This window comes from Ipomoea triloba, chromosome 3 (genome assembly GCF_003576645.1).
Source record: "Ipomoea triloba cultivar NCNSP0323 chromosome 3, ASM357664v1".
NCBI lineage: Eukaryota > Viridiplantae > Streptophyta > Magnoliopsida > Solanales > Convolvulaceae > Ipomoea > Ipomoea triloba.
In genome coordinates this window covers 25,387,687-25,403,472 of record NC_044918.1, presented here as the reverse complement: position 1 = coordinate 25,403,472, position 15,786 = coordinate 25,387,687, and the positions used below count along the sequence as shown (strand labels likewise).

The window sequence follows — 15,786 nt, the reverse complement described above, 5'->3', positions numbered from 1 at the left end:
TAAGAGCCAATAAAATTAAGGTCGAAGAAAAAAATGTTAGTGGTAATTATTTACTTAAACGAATGGTCCATATTATTTGGATTTTAGTAATTTTTTATGATTTTCTTTCTTTACTTCTATTATATTATTTTCTTCCCTTAAATAACCCACATTTCGTTAATATAAACTTTAGTAATGGTAAATTCAGTTAACTTTTAACTTACTAATTAAGAAAAGACTTAGGTTCGAACCTCATCCTAATCAGAGTTGGCATAATTGTTAAACATATACTACGAATATGTTAATATATATTATTGAAAAATGAAAAGTGAGTACCCACCCTATTATCTTATTAAATTAATTAAATTAGTAATTACAAAAAAAATACAAATGCATTTCTTTAATTTAGAATTTGATGTTTAGAATGCCTTTATTCAAAACAAATATTCATTATCAAAAAATTAAAAAAGAAATATAATTTCATTAGTTATAGTGTCTTTATTTTCTACAATAAAAATTATTCATTATCAAAAAAATTAAAACAGAGATATAATTTCATTAGTTATATGTCTTTATCTTTTACAATAAAAATTATTCATTATCAAAAAATTAAAAAAGAGATAAAGTTTTATTTAAACTACCCGTAATATACCAAAAGTAGTACGGAGTATTTATTTATACTATATAGCTTCACTGAGGCTCGAACCCACCACCTCCCGTATAAAAGAAAAGGTTTGATGCCACTGAACTACAAATTCAATATTTTAAAAAAAAATATTAAACATTATCATATTCGTACAATCCGCGTGAAAAAACTAGGATAATTAGGTCATTGATTATTCGATTGGTCGTCAACGAAGTGAACGTTAGCCAATCCCATCACAGCCAGGAAAAACAATAAACTAATACAACAGTAAACCCTTCCCGGCTTTTACCTTGCCTGTTCCGGCTGGCTTCTCTTCTTCTTCTTCTTCTTCTTCCTCCTCCTCCTCCTCCTCTCTCTCCTTTATTCGATTCGATTCGTTCATTCAAACCCAGGAAAGAAAGTGAAGAAGGAGGGTTTATGGGTTGCAGGAATTCTTCATCCTTCTCATCCTCATCATCTTCATCCGCTGCAGCCGTGTACGATTACCAACCGCGAAATCAGCTTTTGTTTATTCCCTCCGGTTCATTAACGCCGTGGATACGAGACCCCCGGTTAACCGTTCCTTAATATTCAATTCCTAGCTTTTTTTATTTTCTGGATTGTCAAGAAAGAAATTGAATCAGGTATTGCAATTTGACAGTTTTCTTTTAGTTTTGGAAAAGTATGAGTGTTGTGTTACGCTGAAAGTTTGAATATTTTCCCTTTTTCTAGTTTTTTTTTTAGTTCTGGGTTTTTGCTTCTAGCTGGTGCTGAACCCTTGAATTGCTTGTTTAATTATTAGATTCACTGATCTTGATAGAAAGTTTGTCTCTTTTTGTGTGTGTGTGTGTTTGTGGTTCTTACGTGTACAATGAAATTCAATTGCAGCTGTGTTGTGCTTGAAGTCCTCCAAGGAAGCAGACAAGCAGTAGCTTTTGTTGATTTGGTGCCTATTGTTAAAGACAAGTGAGGGGGTTGAAAGGGGGAGTGGGGGTGGTTTACTCTTCTCTATGCTACTGAAGATGGCTGCCTCTGCAAGTGCAAAAAGCTCTCAGCAAACAAGGATGTCATCTGGGAGGGCTAAGACCTCTGGTTGGGCTGCATTTGTCCAAAAGGAAAGACAAAAACAACAAGGCCTTGAACCCAATCTTGATGAAGATCCTTTCCCACCTGTAACAGTCCCTAATACTCTCTCAACTCACCCCTCCTATAAGGCAAAGAATACTGGTACCCTCTGGGAGAAGCCTTATTCTACTGTGCTCTTACCCTCTCCAAATTTTGCTTCCTTGGAGCAAAGCAAGGGTTCAAACTCTAAGCAATTAAGTGTTGGAAATTTCAATTCCAGTCAGGGTAGTAATGTTTTCAAGAAGGGAGATAATGTTGATTTGTATCAAAAAATTAAGGAGCTTCACTCATGGGCAGATGAAGACTTGATCAAAGATGTTATGGCTGGGGTGAATTATGACTTTGACCAGGCTATAATGCAATTGGAAGCAATAGTTTCACCTGACCAGACACATGTGTTGCATAAGGATTTGGAAACTGAGAAACCTGTTACGGCTTCCTTTGTTCAAAAGACCAAGGAAGAGAAGGACAAAAAATGTGAAGAATTCAATGAAGATGCTTCATTCAAAGGGGACATTAATGTGGAAGATTTGAGTCGTACCCTAAATAAATGTCTGGATATCAGCAACAAAGACTTGAACAATGCCAGTTCTGCCTCTGGGGACAAACTTCCTGGTAATGCATCACTGGGTATTTTCAGATTTGTGCCCATTGAACCTGAGTTTTGGGAAGAAGATGATATATACTTAATCCAAAGAAAAGATGCCATGAGGATGATGAGGTTGATTTCATCAATATTTATTCCATTTGAAATTTTTACTCCCTAATCTACATGTGTATTGTGATTGAAGTTTATTACTTAAACTTGTGCTATTGTTTTACCTAGGATAGGATGCTATTGCTATTTGGGGAGGGTGTGCTGCTAGGGGTTATCATCAACTAGGAAAATAAGTACATTGGAAAGATATTTAATGAGCACTTGGATTCGCTTTTTGTCTTTTACTTTTTTCTATTTTAAGGGAGGGAGCTGATTATATTGCAATATAATTAATGGCATTCGCTCTTTTACATGAAACACCTCATCAATGAGAAGGAGAGGATTAGTGTTGTGGAATGCAGCCCCTTAAACCAAGAACAACTTGCTACCCAACAAAATTTGTAAACTATAATGGCCTTTATTTTATTATATATATATATATATATATGTATACGTATATTGGTTTTGATATTGAATTTGTTGATTTCTGTTTATGGAACATGTGGGGTGAAACTTTTATTCTCCCTTTTGCTGCTTTATTTTAGCTCACAGCTTCCACCAAGGGTTTCCTGGTCATTACTTCTTTTTCTTGCTATTGAACCTTGGGGAATGGACTGGACCAGGTTTATGCTTGGCAGTGAACTGTACTTCAAATTGATTCTTAAATAATTTCCTCCTTTTCGTTTAACAGGTCTGCAGTTCGACATTCTAAGGCTGCCAACGATGCCTATTTAAGAGGAGACCACCTGACTGCCCAACATTTTTCACTAAAAGCTCAAGAAGAATGGTTAGCTGCTGGCAAGCTAAATTCAAAGGCAGCAAAGGAAATTCTAAGCATCCGGAACAGTAAAAATGATGATTGGACTCTGGACTTACATGGTCTTCATGCAATGGAAGCAGTTGAAGCCTTGCAAGAACACTTGAAAAAGACTGAATCCCAGGTTTCACTCAATCATTCAGTATATCCAAGAGAAGTAAAAGTGAAAGCTGGATTTGAATCCACTGCATCTCTTGGATATTCAAATTGTATTGAAGCAGAGGGTTCAACAAAGAGGCAACAGCCTTCTAAACAGCGACCCTCTATGCTCCAAGTCATAACAGGTACTTTATGTGTCAGGATGTTTCTTTGTGACAAGATACACTAGCTAATTCGTATTGCAATCCTAGATTGAATGGTTTGACCAAAAATACTTGTGAATTCTACATATTTCAGTCTTTCATAGACTGGTACTTTTTACCATGCATATGACTTGTTCAAGTACACAATTTGTTTAAATCTTCACAATCAGAGACTGGAGTGGTTGATCAAGGCTGAATTTTATGTTTATATGTCAATTGTTACAAATCTTGAATTGTTCATGACTTCATGCTCTATTGGCATGTTCTGTTTTTGTGAAATTGGGCTCTTCGCCTAATCATCTGTTTGATAAATGAGCTGTTACAGAAGTAAAAGGGTCTTGTGATTTAGAAATTTGTTCTTTGGAAGCGTATATTTCTTGTATGTGTTGTAAATTTAGGGGTGTAAACAAGCCGAGCTAAGCTCGAGCCTAGGGTGGCTTGAGGTCGAGCTCAAGAACTGATGCTCGAGCTCGAGCTCGGCAATTTTCGAGCTGCTCGAGCCGAGCTCGATTGTCGAACTCAAGTTCGATTTTGAGTTCGAATTTAACTTGTTTGATTTTAAATTCATGTTTCAATTAAAAATAAACTATAATAATATGTGCGCGTGTGTGTGTATATATATATATATATATATATATATATATATATATATATATATATATATATATATATGACTCGCGAGCGGCTCGACGAGCTACGAGCTTAAGACATTATTAAATGAGCCTCTCGAGCTTGGCTCGAGCTTGAATTTGACCGAGCTCGAGCCGAGCTTTGACCGAGCGGCTTGGCTCATTTACACCCCTAGTTGTAATGGGTCATATTCTATTTGTTCATTAGAGATGAATGCTGATGGACAAATGTGGATTAATGTGTTAATTACATGTTGTCTGTCACAGGTAAAGGTAATCATAGCCAGGGAGAAGCTGCAATTCCAATAGCCATTAGAAGCTTTCTCACTGAGAATGGGTAAACTTTTCCAACTTTCTACTTTTGTGTTATTTGTATTTTTGGTTTGGTTTGGTTTGGTTTTTAAATCCTCATAGATCTGCCAGTAGTAGGTTTTAATGCATTAAGTTTGGAATTCCATAGCAAACTTTACACAAAGATCATACCGTTTACTGCAGATATCGTTATGATGATGCACGGCCTGGGATGATTGCAGTGTGGCCAAAGTTCCGACCACAATAAGCCTATAGATGAGTCATTTGCAGAAGTTGGAGGATTCAACATGATTAATGTAACTGAACATATTTATGTGTAGTTAGTTAATTATTCCCTGTGATGAATTAATTACAGACATGCTGTTATACTTGTGTTGGATGGATGTTCTTCCCTTACAAAAATAATTGGAGGCTGTGACTTTATGTTTTCAGACGGCTCTCTTCGACAAGTACCCAGATGACTTAACTGGGTAAAATCATCAAAGTTGATGGACCTAATTATTAAGTACAAATAGTCTGTTTTAAAAAAAAAAAAAGTACAAAAAGTCATTTAAGACTAAATCGAAAAAAAATCGCTATAATCAATGATAGAGCATATAATGAGCTGGGTTCATCAAAGATGTTCATCCCAGACTAGAATAACTATGTTAACCCGAGTTCATAGTGAATGTGGATTTGATGCCATGCTCTCATACTTGGAATATCAAAAATAAACAAATTTCTCATGTTGAGTATCGCTGTGAATGATCAGAGTGAAGTAGAGACCAAAGTGTACCTTTGGCCGATAATACCAATATTCCCATCTATTCCAGTCCATGCATTCTCACCATTTGCATGCTAGAAAAGACACCATAGTTACATTCCAGAATGCAACAAGAAATTTAAATCACATGTAGTTTGTTTATTATAGAGACCCCACAGTTTTGGGCCAAGGTTCGTGGTATAGCCTCAAAAGCAATTGCAGCAGCTTCATAGGGCCACTATACAGTGAATACCCAATGCATTAATTTTTCTCAATGTTAACAAATTTACAATTGAATACTTGACACTTATGAAAGTAGTATCTTGGGAGTGGAGTGTCTACCAATTTTAACAGGAAAAATAAAGATATTCATCAAAGTACTACATTCCGAGAAGATATAAAACAAACCCCTCCTTCCCTCAATATGATAGTGAAATTAATGGATCATAATTTACCTTTTCTATGCCTTCAACAGATGAACTCTTCTGCTTCAACATGGCAGTCGGCAGATACAGTCAACAAAAAAGCTAAATGAGTTTGGTTTGGTATTTCAAAATGTTTTTAAATACCTGTAAATTTTTTTCCACTTCATTCAACAGATCTTGCTAGCCCCTCTCAAAAATACAGTGCATGCTTTTGGGTCTTTGCAATCAACAATAAAAGTAAATAACTCATCCTAATGTTATCATAACTTATCCTAATGTTATGATAATAATAATAGGAAAACATTACAAAGAACTCATCATCAATTTTCTTCAACTCAAACAGTCTAGCACCAGTACCAACATTAGATTCCTGCAACTCATCAGGTCTTTTAACAATAACTGCTCCACATGCCTTAGCAATTCTATTATTATCCATCTTCCTTAACCTTCTAATTGCACTGACACCAGACTTGCTCAGAAAATGGCATGCCAGGTCACTCAACCCTTCTCAGTAATAACCACATCTGGTTCAAACTTAAGTATCGAAACACACATGTTTTGAATGTATTCTTCTTCCATTTTCAAGAGGACACTCCAACCTTCCTCTCTAAGTAACTCTGCATTGGTTTGGTTCTCACCTTTCTTGTACTCAAGGGGACAATCAAGGAGAATAATGCGAGGGTTTACGATCTTTCTTCTCATTTTTCGTGGAGCAATTACATCTTTGTTAATCATAACTCCTTTGAGCACCTTTGAATCTTCCAACTAGCCACCGGGGACCTTCTCAACCTTAATGTACTTTTTATATCCACTTCATGCAACCCTTGTCCAATTTCCACACCAACAGCTACTGTAGCATCGATTGCTAAATCCTATGAATGTCCAAAGAACTAATTCATAAGTACCATTTGCCATTGTAAGAAATACTTCAGACTTCATATATGATGAGAAACATACACTGCTATATATACGTGTAGAAAATATAGGAAAGGAAATACTATCCCTATAATCATCCCATCCTATCCCTAAGATCAAGTGATCCACAATCTGTGCATTTATACTATTTACAATTCATAAATAAGTACTAAGAAAGTAATATAGCCCAATATATAAGCAAGTTATTGGCAAAATTATCATTTACACTACTCTCCTATGCTTTTGAAGGAAATTGTTGATGGACCCAACTATATTATTAAAGCACGTTTAAAAAATTCAGACACATGCAGAAAGAAAAAGGTGGAGGTATGTTCATTCAGGGGAATGAAAACAGAGCCAAGTAACTGGTCCTAGCCACTATTTTATCACATACCTTAAGCACAGCAATAATAAAGTTACTAATTAACACTGTCACAGATGTATAATTATAGCATTTAGTGCACAGAAGAAGATTACCTACGGCAGCATCAAGTAGCATTTTCAACATAGAACGTGTACCCAAAGTAGTACGGATTATATCAGCAATAGCCTACCAATACAACAAAAACAAGACAACTTGTAAACATGTTTACATTAGCAATGCATTAAAGTTTTTGCAGCCACAAATTAGATTCTAGATCATAAAAGCCCCAAATCTTCCCAACAATGGCTCACTATCCTTTCTTTCATCAATTGTCCACGTTAAAATGTCATTAAAAAAAATTGATGTAAATATAACAACAGGGCAATGCAAGGACATTGAATAATGAAGGTCATGCAACCTTAGATGCTTGGATGTTGGCATGGTGCACCTTGTGACCTTGCTCACGCTTTAAGGAATCATTTGCTCAACACAAATATTTATTGTAATTAAATAATTCAACCACGCACATTACTTTGAGAAAAAAACATCATGAAATGTAAAAATCCAAAACAGATACCGGGAATTTTTTATTTTTATTTTTTAAACAAATGTTGACGACAAAGAAGAAAAACGTACTGAGGACAAAATCTGGAGCGTGCATTCTTCAGATTCGATCGAGAGACGAGACTTCTACAATGAAATTTGAATGAACTCAATGAAGAATTGAGAATGTTGATCCAACTTGATTTGATCTCGCTGCATCGTTTGCTCTGCTTCACTTCATGTCTTCACTATATTCCGTTGCAGTATTGCAGTTTGGAAAACCCTTTGCCGGAAGGGTTTGGGTTATGCTAGTTTGACGTGCTACGTTATTTTGTGCTCCGTCACAAGCAATCCATGCTTCCACCTTTCACCATTAATTCTCTAACGAGGCGTTTGGTTTGCTGAGATTTTCTTTCAAAGGAATTATAATTTCTAGATAATTGAATTATACTCTTTAATTTGTGAAAATGGAGACTTGTTGTGACACTGCTATAAAGGAAAGTGTAATAGTTTTGAATTAAAAAATGTAATACATTTACAATTTGCAACCATATCGAGATTCATAAAACAGTTACACAAATTTTTGCATTAAAATATTTTTAAAAGGAACTTGAATTCTTTAAATATAAGGAAAATTTTCTCTTCGCTAATCTTTAATTGTTTTTTCCTACAACAAAGTTTAACATAACAACACTATTTTAATTCTCTAACAGGGTGCTTGGTTCACTGAAATTTTCTTTCAACAAATTAGAATTTATAAACTTTGAAGATAATTGAATTATACTGTTTGATTTATGAACAGATATTACATTGTAATAGAGTCAGTAGTATAAAAAATAAAATTAAATATAATTATAAACAATTCTAATATTTGAAAATGTACATTTATTTGATTATAAGATTAGTGCAAAAGTATTACTCAATTAATTGAATAATAAATGTTTGTATTAATTATCTTGGAAAAATTGATTCTAATATGATTTAGGTAATTATACAATTACTAAAATAAATATGGGAAAAATGAGAAATAATTTAATTATAATATATACTTCTATACTATATACAAAAGTAAAATCCTCCTATTTCATATACCCGTCCAAACTTTTGTAGTCAATTAATTAAATATTTTATTGGTCAAATAATTAATAAAGCTTATTTGGTAAGAAAATGTAAAATAAAAAGTAACTAATATCTATTATTTCTATATTGGTAATATAATTGATTAATTATATTCATAAATACTAATATTTAATATATAATAATAATAATTTTAGTATATACGAATTGATATTCCTGTTAAATAAAAATAATTAATTTGCACCATGAAAAGTAAATAATACAAGTAAAATGCATTTTAAAAAAAAAAGTGTAAATAAAATGGGATAGAGAGTGTAATAATAAGTACATTAAATTACATAATTTTATTCTTTTCGGAATGAAACAAAACAATAAATATATTCATTCTTAAATGGTGTCTATTAAAAATATCAATAAATAAAATAGGATAAGGAATTAAAAAATCAATAATCTATCTATTTCTTTTTTATTAATAAAAGTAAAATCCTCATCTTCAACTTTAATAGTATAGATAATTGGTAATATTGTTTCCAATTTCACAAATTATACCTAATTCTCACAATGGACATAAATTATACTGTAATTCTCACGATAATAACGTAATTTACGGTAATATACTTTTCAAATTCACAGTAATCGCATTATTATGTAAATATAGATATAAATATTACACACGCACATTCAGTTGCACTAATCAATAATATTTTACCTATTTTAAAGTACTGTTAATTAATATATAATAATTTATATCTACACTAGTTGATATTCATGCTAAGGATTTTTTCGGAAAAATATAAGATTAGCATATACGATAATTGATATTCGTAATTAATATTCATGGTAAGTTGTTCATTTATTTTCATTATTTACTGTATATGGTAAGAATATATTTACTAATATATTACAATATTTATATTACGTAATAATTATTCTCTATTTTGACCAACATTCATATAGAGGGTATATATATTTTGTTTACATTTTTTTTCCATATATATGGTAAAAAAAAGGAATGGAAATCAATAATATTTGGATGCTTATCGCTAGGGGATCACGAACTAATATAAGCAAATTATATATATATATATATGAAGGGGTTCGGGTGAGATAGAAGCCCCAAGTGAGAAGTGAGATAGAATCTCAACCGTAGATTAAAAAAAAAAAATCGCCACCTACGAACTTCAATAATGTGCACTGGAAGAAGGGAAAATGTGCACTAAAGACAAAAAATGCACACGGGAGGCACAAAGATGTAAAACAATTATATAAAGAGTTAATACCTCCAATGGTCCTCTGAGTATTAGCGATATACCAGCGGTGATCCCTCGTATTTTAAATGACCAGTAGATGTCCTCCAAGTTTTAAAAAGTTACCGCCTGTGGTCCTCCGTTAATTTTTCTGTCAAGAGGGCGTTAAGTGAGAGGGCAAAGGTGTACTTTCACCATTATATATATATATGTGTGTGTGTGTGGATTGTCAAAAAAATTAATTTTAATTATAAAAAAGTCTAACAACCCATAGTTATTATTAACTTAATTACTATAATAATTATTAGTCAATTATACTAATATTTGTGCAATTAATTTCTTAATTATCATAATAATTATTAGGTAATTATACTAATATTGTACAATTATACTTTTATACCTTAAGTATGAAAATATATATAGATAAATTTCCATAAAATTATAATAGTAATTATACGAAAAAATAAGAATGATAATTTATTTTGTTCTCATATTATTATACCTTAAGTAATATATATATATATATATATATATATATATATATATTATATATATATATATATATATATATATAATCAAAAAATTAATTTTAATTATAAAAAAATCCAATGANATATATTATATATATATATATATATATATATATAATCAAAAAATTAATTTTAATTATAAAAAAATCCAATGATCCATGTTTATATGTAATTATACAATTATTATGGTAATTATTAGCTTAATTAGCATAATAATTATTAGTCAATTATACTTGATGATTTTTTTGGAATCGGGTCCATCATAAATTGAACATAGGAGTGTAGAACGGGGTAGGAAAACAATAATATTATTAGTTCGGGGCTCTAGGCCCAAAAGAATACGTGCAAAACCTGAGATACTGACCCAAAACGATGGCCAAATCTATACTATTAATAAAAACAATATCCTCAGTTTTAACTTCCCGCCCAAAACAGACCTACAATATTATGGTTTGCGTAATATTGTAAAATATGGTAATACAATTCCTATCCCTAATACAATTGTAAATTCAAATAGAATTCCTAATATTATGGTTTGCGTAATCTTTATCTTTATCTTTATATATATAAAAACAAAATCCTCCAAAACGAAATCTTCCTTCCCGCCCAAAATATTGTACATTAAAACAATTAAAATAATAGAATAATATTAAAACAATACAATTCATATACTACAATTCCAATACAATTCGTATAAACAATAGAATAATATTAAAACAATACAATTCCTATACTACAATTCCAATACAATTCGTATAAACAATAGAATAATATTAAAACAATACAATTCCTATACTACAATTCCAATACAATTCGTATAAACAATAGAATAATATTAAAACAATACAATTCCTATACTACAATTCCAATACAATTCGTATCAAATAAATCTGCTATTAAAACACGAAATCCAATACTACAAAATGAAGTCTACTATTCTACAATTCCTATACTACAATTCCAATACAATTCGTATACTACAATTCCTCTACAATTCCTATACTACAATTCCTCCGTCAATTCGTATTATAAATACATTCATCAATTAGAAATTTTATAACCTACTCACACAAATCGAAATAGTAAAACGATATTGTCACGCAAATCTTTCAACAATATTGTTCTTTCACTAATGGGGTCTGTTTTTGTCTCTGCTTCCGACCTATCTCCCAAGACGAGAAGGAGTTGTATTAGACTCCGGCTAATGCGTTGTTATTTGTCAAGGGAATATCCACATTCCACAATCAACCAACACACACTGGAGTGCTTACTCCATGACTCCCAGGTAAATGCTATTAAGTTTAAAAGTGTATATAAATTAGGGAGAGCAGATTGTGACTATATCGTGGCCGAATTTTGTTCTATGAATTAGAGGAAAAAAGGTTGTGTAAATTTTGCGGTGGTTGGCATTTTGTAGTAAACACTGTAGCCATATTTAATATTTGCACCTGGAGAGCATTACAATATTTTTTTTTTCTTTCTTCAGAGAACTTGTATCCATTTACAAATCCCTAAAGAGTTTGTGGTTAAGTTCAAAAAACATTGAAGGCTCCCGGAGGAGTGGATAGCAATATGCTAAATTGCTAATTGGTAAATTCTTCTTTAAATCTTATTCTATACTAGATGTGTTTTTATTATTTTTTTTTTTGGTGTTTTTATTTCTTTTTGTTATACTAAATTTCTAATAGTATACATTCATGAATGCCAATTTTAAATCTTTTGTCAAGAAACATTTTATCAGACCAAAATAATATTAAATATACATGCATCCTTATTAATACTTTAAATATTTAGTTGCTACAAAATATATAAATTTTAGTTTCGCAATATAGGATACAAANACCAAAAAAAAAAATAATAAAAACACATCTAGTATAGAATAAGATTTAAAGAAGAATTTACCAATTAGCAATTTAGCATATTGCTATCCACTCCTCCGGGAGCCTTCAATGTTTTTTGAACTTAACCACAAACTCTTTAGGGATTTGTAAATGGATACAAGTTCTCTGAAGAAAGAAAAAAAAAATATTGTAATGCTCTCCAGGTGCAAATATTAAATATGGCTACAGTGTTTACTACAAAATGCCAACCACCGCAAAATTTACACAACCTTTTTTCCTCTAATTCATAGAACAAAATTCGGCCACGATATAGTCACAATCTGCTCTCCCTAATTTATATACACTTTTAAACTTAATAGCATTTACCTGGGAGTCATGGAGTAAGCACTCCAGTGTGTGTTGGTTGATTGTGGAATGTGGATATTCCCTTGACAAATAACAACGCATTAGCCGGAGTCTAATACAACTCCTTCTCGTCTTGGGAGATAGGTCGGAAGCAGAGACAAAAACAGACCCCATTAGTGAAAGAACAATATTGTTGAAAGATTTGCGTGACAATATCGTTTTACTATTTCGATTTGTGTGAGTAGGTTATAAAATTTCTAATTGATGAATGTATTTATAATACGAATTGACGGAGGAATTGTAGTATAGGAATTGTAGAGGAATTGTAGTATACGAATTGTATTGGAATTGTAGTATAGGAATTGTAGAATAGTAGACTTCATTTTGTAGTATTGGATTTCGTGTTTTAATAGCAGATTTATTTGATACGAATTGTATTGGAATTGTAGTATATTGTTTTAATATTATTCTATTGTTTATACGAATTTACGTTTAGAATTGTATTGGAATTGTAGTATAGGAATTGTATTGTTTTATTATTCTATTGTTTATACGAATTGTATTGGAATTGTAGTATAGAATTGTATTGTTTTAATTTATTCTATTATTTTAATTGTTTTAATGTACAATATTTTGGGCGGGAAGGAAGATTTCGTTTTGGAGGATTTTGTTTTTATATATAAGATTACGCAAACCATAATATTAGGAATTCTATTTGAATTTACAATTGTATTAGGATAGGAATTGTATTACCATATTTTACAATATTACGCAAACCATAATATTATAGGTCTGTTTTGGGAGGAAGTTAAAACTGAGGATATTGTTTTATTAATAGTATAGATTTGGCCATCGTTTTGGGTCAGTATCTCAGTTTTGCATTCTTTTGGCCTAGCCCCCGAACTAATAATATTATTGTTTTCCTACCCGTTCTACACTCCTATGTTCAATTATGATGGACCGATTCCAAAAAAATCATCCAAGTATTACTAATAACTTATTATGCTAATTAAGCTAAAATTAATAAATTCTTCTTTAAATCTTATTCTATACTAGATGTGTTTTTATTATTTTTTTTTTTGGTGTTTTTATTTCTTTTTGTTATACTAAATTTCTAATAGTATACATTCATGAATGCCAATTTTAAATCTTTTGTCAAGAAACATTTTATCAGACCAAAATAATATTAAATATACATGCATCCTTATTAATACTTTAAATATTTAGTTGCTACAAAATATATAAATTTTAGTTTCGCAATATAGGATACAAAAGGTCATTTATTGCAAATCTTTTGTTTGGTTTTTTGCAGATTTGATTGGCCGTGTTGTTTTCATTAATGAGCAAAAAGTTGTCCAAGTTAATTCAAATCCTCAAAGGTTGATTGATTTTGTCATTGAAAACTCTCGGTATGTGTTTGTTTGGATGTCTTTTTGATTTGTTTAAGTATAAGTTTAGGCATCATCATGCTCATTGTTGTTTTCACTACTCAGGGGTAGTCCGCTCACTGTTACTCTATGGGAGGAGCACATGGATTCTGTCTTGCCTTACTGTAATGTTGATTTGGCAGGACCACTGATTGTCCTTCAAGTTCCAGCATAAACAATTCTCATTGATATTTGCATATGCCATGACTATAAACAAAAGCTAAGGCCAAACACTAACTCACGTTGGGTTATTGCTAAAAAAATCGGTCTTTAGTCAGGGTCAATTGTATGTGGTTTTCTCCCGAGTCAGTCATCCTTTGTGAAATTCCGCCCAGACAATATTAAAAAGAAAATGAAAAAGAAAACTGATTTTACTAATTGATTGAAAATATTAAAAAATCATAATGGAAAAGGAAAATTAGGCAAATTGAAAAAGAGAATGGATATTAATAATTGACTGAAAATTATTTAAAAACTTAAAAAAAAATTAATTAAACATGACTGTTAGATTTTTTATAATAGTTACAATTAATTCATTCAATTATGAAGGAGGAAGAAAAACTAAATGCGATAGGGTGAAAATTAATATACTTAAGGTATAAAAGTATAATTGCACATATATTAGTGTAATTGACTAATAATAGTTGCCTAATAATTATTATGATAATAACACTGGTCGTTGAATTTATTTTTATAATAATTATAATTAAATTATTTCTCATTTTTCTCATATTTATTTTAGTAATAATATAATTACATAAGTCATATTACATATCGATCTTTTTAAGATAATTGTAGACAAACAAGTCATATATATTTCAATTAATTGAGTTATACTTTTGCACTAATCTTATAATCAAATAAATGTACACGTTCAATATTAGAATTTTTTAAATAATTTTCTTTATTTTTATTATCTAAATATATAATAAAAAATTTATATGTGCATCGCACCGGTAATTGAACAATTATTTGCTCTAATTCAAGCATGGAAAACATCAGACAACATAATTGATCCAACCAATTTCATCAATTGCGCTATACAATATTCGATGTTATAATTTATATAATTGTATATCGATCCAAATATTCTTAAAATATTATAACAAATCCATTCCGTGCAACGCACGGGCGAAAATACTAGTAATAAATAATAGAAGCTATAATTCAAATAATGGGCTAGGAATAATAAATAATACAAGTTATAGCCCTAATAATGAAATATATTATTAGTTCGGGGCTCTAAGCCCAAAAGAATAGGTGCAAAACTTGAGATACTGACCCAAAACGACGGCCAAATAATAAATAATTAATAGAAGCTATAATTCAAATAATGGGCTAAAATAATAACGTTATCGCTAGGAATCGAACCCTGACATGCCGGCAGGAGAAATCGACTTATATCAATGGACTAGAAGGGGTTTGGTGAGCCAAATGATGCCTTTTAAGTGGAGGGAAAAGTGTCTATTTATATTGTTGAAGGACTCACATGTGGTGACAAATGAACGACATTGGGTAGCCTTCATTCTTGGTCATACACGTGTCCCCCCACTACTTTGCTTCCAACACACTCTCATGCTTAAGATTTTGAGTGGCTTGGTGGTATAGAACATGTGTTATTATGCTTGAGGTTAGTACTGTCAAAGCGGGCCGACCCGCCTCGTTAGGCCAGCCCCATCGCGGGCCAAATTTCTGACGGGCTTTTGCGGACCGGCCCGTTAAGCCTGCGGGCCATAATTTGTGTTACCCTAACCCGTCCCGCGCGGGTTCGCGGGCCGGCCTGCGGGCTTTTTCATCTTTTTTTTTTTTTTAATTTTAATATATGTAATATATATATATTCACA

General features: G+C 31.5%; 1 protein-coding gene and 1 pseudogene across 1 annotated transcript; one reads left to right on the top strand and one right to left on the bottom strand.

The window, feature by feature from the left end:
- The first annotated feature begins 894 nt into the window (after nucleotides 1-894).
- Nucleotides 895-4,917, top strand: LOC116013704. Its single transcript, XM_031253600.1, has 5 exons — nucleotides 895-1,248; nucleotides 1,493-2,450; nucleotides 3,118-3,527; nucleotides 4,442-4,511; nucleotides 4,670-4,917. The coding sequence occupies exons 2-5, from the start codon at nucleotides 1,615-1,617 to the stop codon at nucleotides 4,731-4,733; spliced, it is 1,380 nt and encodes a 459-aa protein (XP_031109460.1). The 5' UTR covers nucleotides 895-1,248; nucleotides 1,493-1,614; the 3' UTR covers nucleotides 4,734-4,917.
- Nucleotides 4,918-5,233: 316 nt separating this feature from the next.
- The window catches only part of LOC116013128, an 11,999-nt pseudogene continuing 1,446 nt past the window's right edge, over nucleotides 5,234-15,786 (bottom strand).